Source organism: Myotis davidii, unplaced genomic scaffold (genome assembly GCF_000327345.1).
Source record: "Myotis davidii unplaced genomic scaffold, ASM32734v1 scaffold1509, whole genome shotgun sequence".
Lineage (NCBI taxonomy): Eukaryota > Metazoa > Chordata > Mammalia > Chiroptera > Vespertilionidae > Myotis > Myotis davidii.
This window is the reverse complement of record NW_006299480.1, coordinates 308,298-311,574: the sequence shown is the minus strand read 5'-3', so window position 1 is coordinate 311,574 and position 3,277 is coordinate 308,298. Positions and strand designations below refer to the sequence as shown.

Below are 3,277 nucleotides of genomic sequence, written 5' to 3'. Positions count from 1 at the left end.
TGAGGGGCAGGTGGAGGGTAGGGGGTTTTGGGGAAGGTGGGGGGCTAAAGCCAGCAGTCAAACCCAAAGGAGAGAGAGGACGGGTGTGGGTGGCCAGTGGAGAGCCAGGGAGGATGGAGGCGGACATGGGAGACGGGGAGTGTGGCCTCCAGGGTCCAGGTGCAACCACTGACACAGAGCCCCCAGCAGCTCGAAGACACTGACACGCTGTCAAGTGTGTGAGGGGCAGCCCTGGCCAGTGTGGCTCAGTGGGTAGAGCATTGGCCTGCGGACTGAAGGGTTCTGGGTTTGATTCGGTCAGGGCACATGCCCAGATTGCGGGCTTGATCCCCAGTAGGGGTGTGCAGGAGGCAGCTGATCAATGATTCCTTCTCATCATTGGTGTTTCTATCTCTCCCTCTCTAGAATCAATAAAAAACATAATAATAATAAAAAAAAAAAAGAGTGTGGGGCAGAGCTGGAGAGCGCAGCCAGCAGGCCGGGCAACTGGCCTGGCAGACAGGGACTCAGGTCACAGGGCGATACAGGACAGGACAGGCTGTCCCCCCCCAGGGGGCTAGAAGCAGGGTGGTGCACAGAGGAGAGCAGACACAAGATGAGGAGTGAGGAGTCCCCCCCAACGACACCCGGCCAAGCAGTAGGGCTGGGGCCACTGCTCCTGCAGGAAGGGTGGGGGAGCAGCCAGCGCCCGGCCCGCCTGCCAGGTGGCGGCCCTGTCCTCATTCACACCCAAGGACACCGCGCTCCTCCTCCATGAGCTCCTCCTGCCCACGGCCAGGTGAGGGAGCCCGGACATCTGACGCCAGGATGGCCTGTGCTCTCCCAGCCCCGTGGGAAGGACATGCCAGGTAAACGCACAGCTGTTTCCACCAGGAAAAGAGGAAAGGAACTTCAGGCTGGACAGTAAACTGCGTTTAGAGGGAAAGTTGGGTTGAAAGGGAGTTCTAGGAAAAGGGGCTGAAAAGAACAGACAGGGCAGCCCTGCCGGCATGGCCCAGTGGGCAGAGTGCCCGCCCCACAAGGGCCTCGGGTTCCACTCCCGGTCAAGGGCACGTACCTGGGTTGCAGGTTCAATCCCCAACCCCCACTGGGGTGTCTGTGGGAGGCAACCAATCGCTATGTCTCTCTCACATTGATGTTTCTCTCTCTCTCTGTCCCTCCTCCTCCTTTCCACTCTCTCTAAACGTCAGTGGAAAATATCCTTGGGTAAGGATTTTTTTAAAAAGTTAAAAAAGATGTGGAAAAACAGTTGCTCATAGCCCCACAAACCAGGAGCAGGAGCGTGAAGGCGCCCTCTCCTCTGAGTGCCCAGCGTGGCAGGCAGAGCCTGGGCCGTGGGAGGGTTCGGGCTGGTTTAAATCTTTCCTTCCCAAGGAAACAGAGGGACCCAGTCTGCTTTCTGGTGTCCGTTGCGAGAGTAGGTTCTGTACAAGCCAAGGTCTTCCCTTCCGAACGCAGGGCCAGTGGACACAGTGAAAGCTTGTTCCTCAGAACATCCTAACAAACGCGTTTCCGTTAAATTCAGCCCTTCTCCCTGCTGCTCACGTAAGACAAGAGCGAGGTGCACCTTTCCCCATCACCACAGAACAGGTGGCCCGGGCCGGGGTGGCCCGGCTCCCTCAAGTGTCCCCTGCCTGCGAATCCCTCAGGATTTGCCCCTAAAAACCCAGCTTAGCGATGGGCTGAGTGCCCTGGGGAGCATCCCAGCTTCAAACACGTGTTCCACCCGGTCCCGATGTGTCCCAGGTGCATCAGGGGAGCGACACGGGCCTGGGTGCCTCAGGAAACTGGGAGGAAGCCGTGCAGGACGTGTGTCCCCAAGGCCTGCCAGGTGCTCTTTCCTGGACGATTTCATGGAGACAAGGGAGCCCACGGCGCCGGGTCCCGGGCCACTCACCGGCTGCCCAGCGGGCTTCTCGGTCTGTCCGCGGCCCCCATCACCGCCAGCCCCATCCTGTCCCTCAGTGGAGTCCTCACTGCCGTCGCTGCCAGAATCCTCCAGGCCTGAGAACACACTCTCCTCGCTGTCGGACAGGCCGGAATCGCTGCCATCCCCGAGGCCAGGAGCACGGGCCCAGAGGAGCGAAGGCTGCAAGGAGCACAGTGTGAACGACGCAGACCCACAGCCTGCCCCCGGCCACACACGGACCCACAGCTCAGTGTGGCCGGCCTCCCAGGCCAGGTCACCAGCCAGGTCAGGCCGTCCTCACAGCCCACCTCTGCCAGCAGCAGGACCACCGCCCTCGGAAGGGACAGTGAAGTCCCAGCATCTCACACTGCCCCCTTCTTAGATTTGTTCTCGTCCGCTCTCCCCGCCCACACCAGCCCAGCAACCGAGGCCCCAGAGCTTTGAGGGCACGAAGGCAAGGCTTTCCCCCTGAAGAGCCTCCGTACGCAACCAGGTAGGGCAGCAGTGGGTGCAAAGTTTGGTTGAAGAACGTTTAGGGAAGCTTGAGCCCTGACCGGTGTGGCTCTGTGGATAGAGCGTCAGCCTGCGGACTCAAGGGTCCCAGGTTCGATTCCAGTCAAGGGCATGTACCTGGGTTGCGGGCACATCCCTGGTAGGGGGTGTGCAGGAGGCAGCTGATCGATGTTTCTCTTTCATCGATGTTTCTGACTATCTATCTCCCTTCCTCTCTGTAAAAATCAATAAAATATATTTTGAAAAAAGAGGGAAGCTTGACTTAAAAACAAAATTACCACACACCCCTGGTGGAGAAGACACCAACTCACCCCTAACTCAGCAGGCCCCGGTGCACAGTGGGCAGGCCCTGCTGCTGCCTTCATTTATTTATTATTGATTTTAGGAAGGGAGGGAGCGCGAGAGAGAAACATCAATGATGAGAATCATGGGTCGCTGCCTCCTGCACGCCCCCTACTAGGGATCGAGCTTGGAACCCAGACATGTGCCCTTGACTGGAATCGAACCTGGGACCCTTCGGTCCGCAGGCTGATGTTCTGTCCACTGAGCCACACCAGCCAGGGCCTGTCACTGCCTTTGAAAGTGGAACAAGAGCCCTGGCCCCTGTGGCTCCGTTGGTTGGGCGTCAACCCAGCCAATCAATGTTTCCCACCCTTCCTCCCTCCAAGGAGTAAATTTTAAAAATTTGAAAAGAAAAAGAAATTCCTCTTTGCAAAGCGGAACTTGCAGACATTTAGGAAGCAGCTGAGTGGAGTCCTGTCTGTCAGTGCCTCTCGCTGAAGGACAGCCTCACTACCGGGGACCCCGCGGCGCTCCGCTCAGCGGCACAGAGGCCAGCCGCCCGCCTCCCCCGCT

General features: G+C 58.7%; 1 protein-coding gene across 1 annotated transcript in view; it reads right to left on the bottom strand.

Annotated features, from left to right (window-relative positions):
* The window catches only part of BOP1 (block of proliferation 1), a 36,310-nt gene that overhangs the window by 26,078 nt on the left and 6,955 nt on the right, over positions 1-3,277 (bottom strand). The window contains exon 2 of the mRNA XM_015571376.1: positions 1,898-2,205. Within this exon, the coding sequence (XP_015426862.1) occupies positions 1,898-2,205 (308 nt within the window). The remainder of the gene's footprint in view (positions 1-1,897; positions 2,206-3,277) is intronic.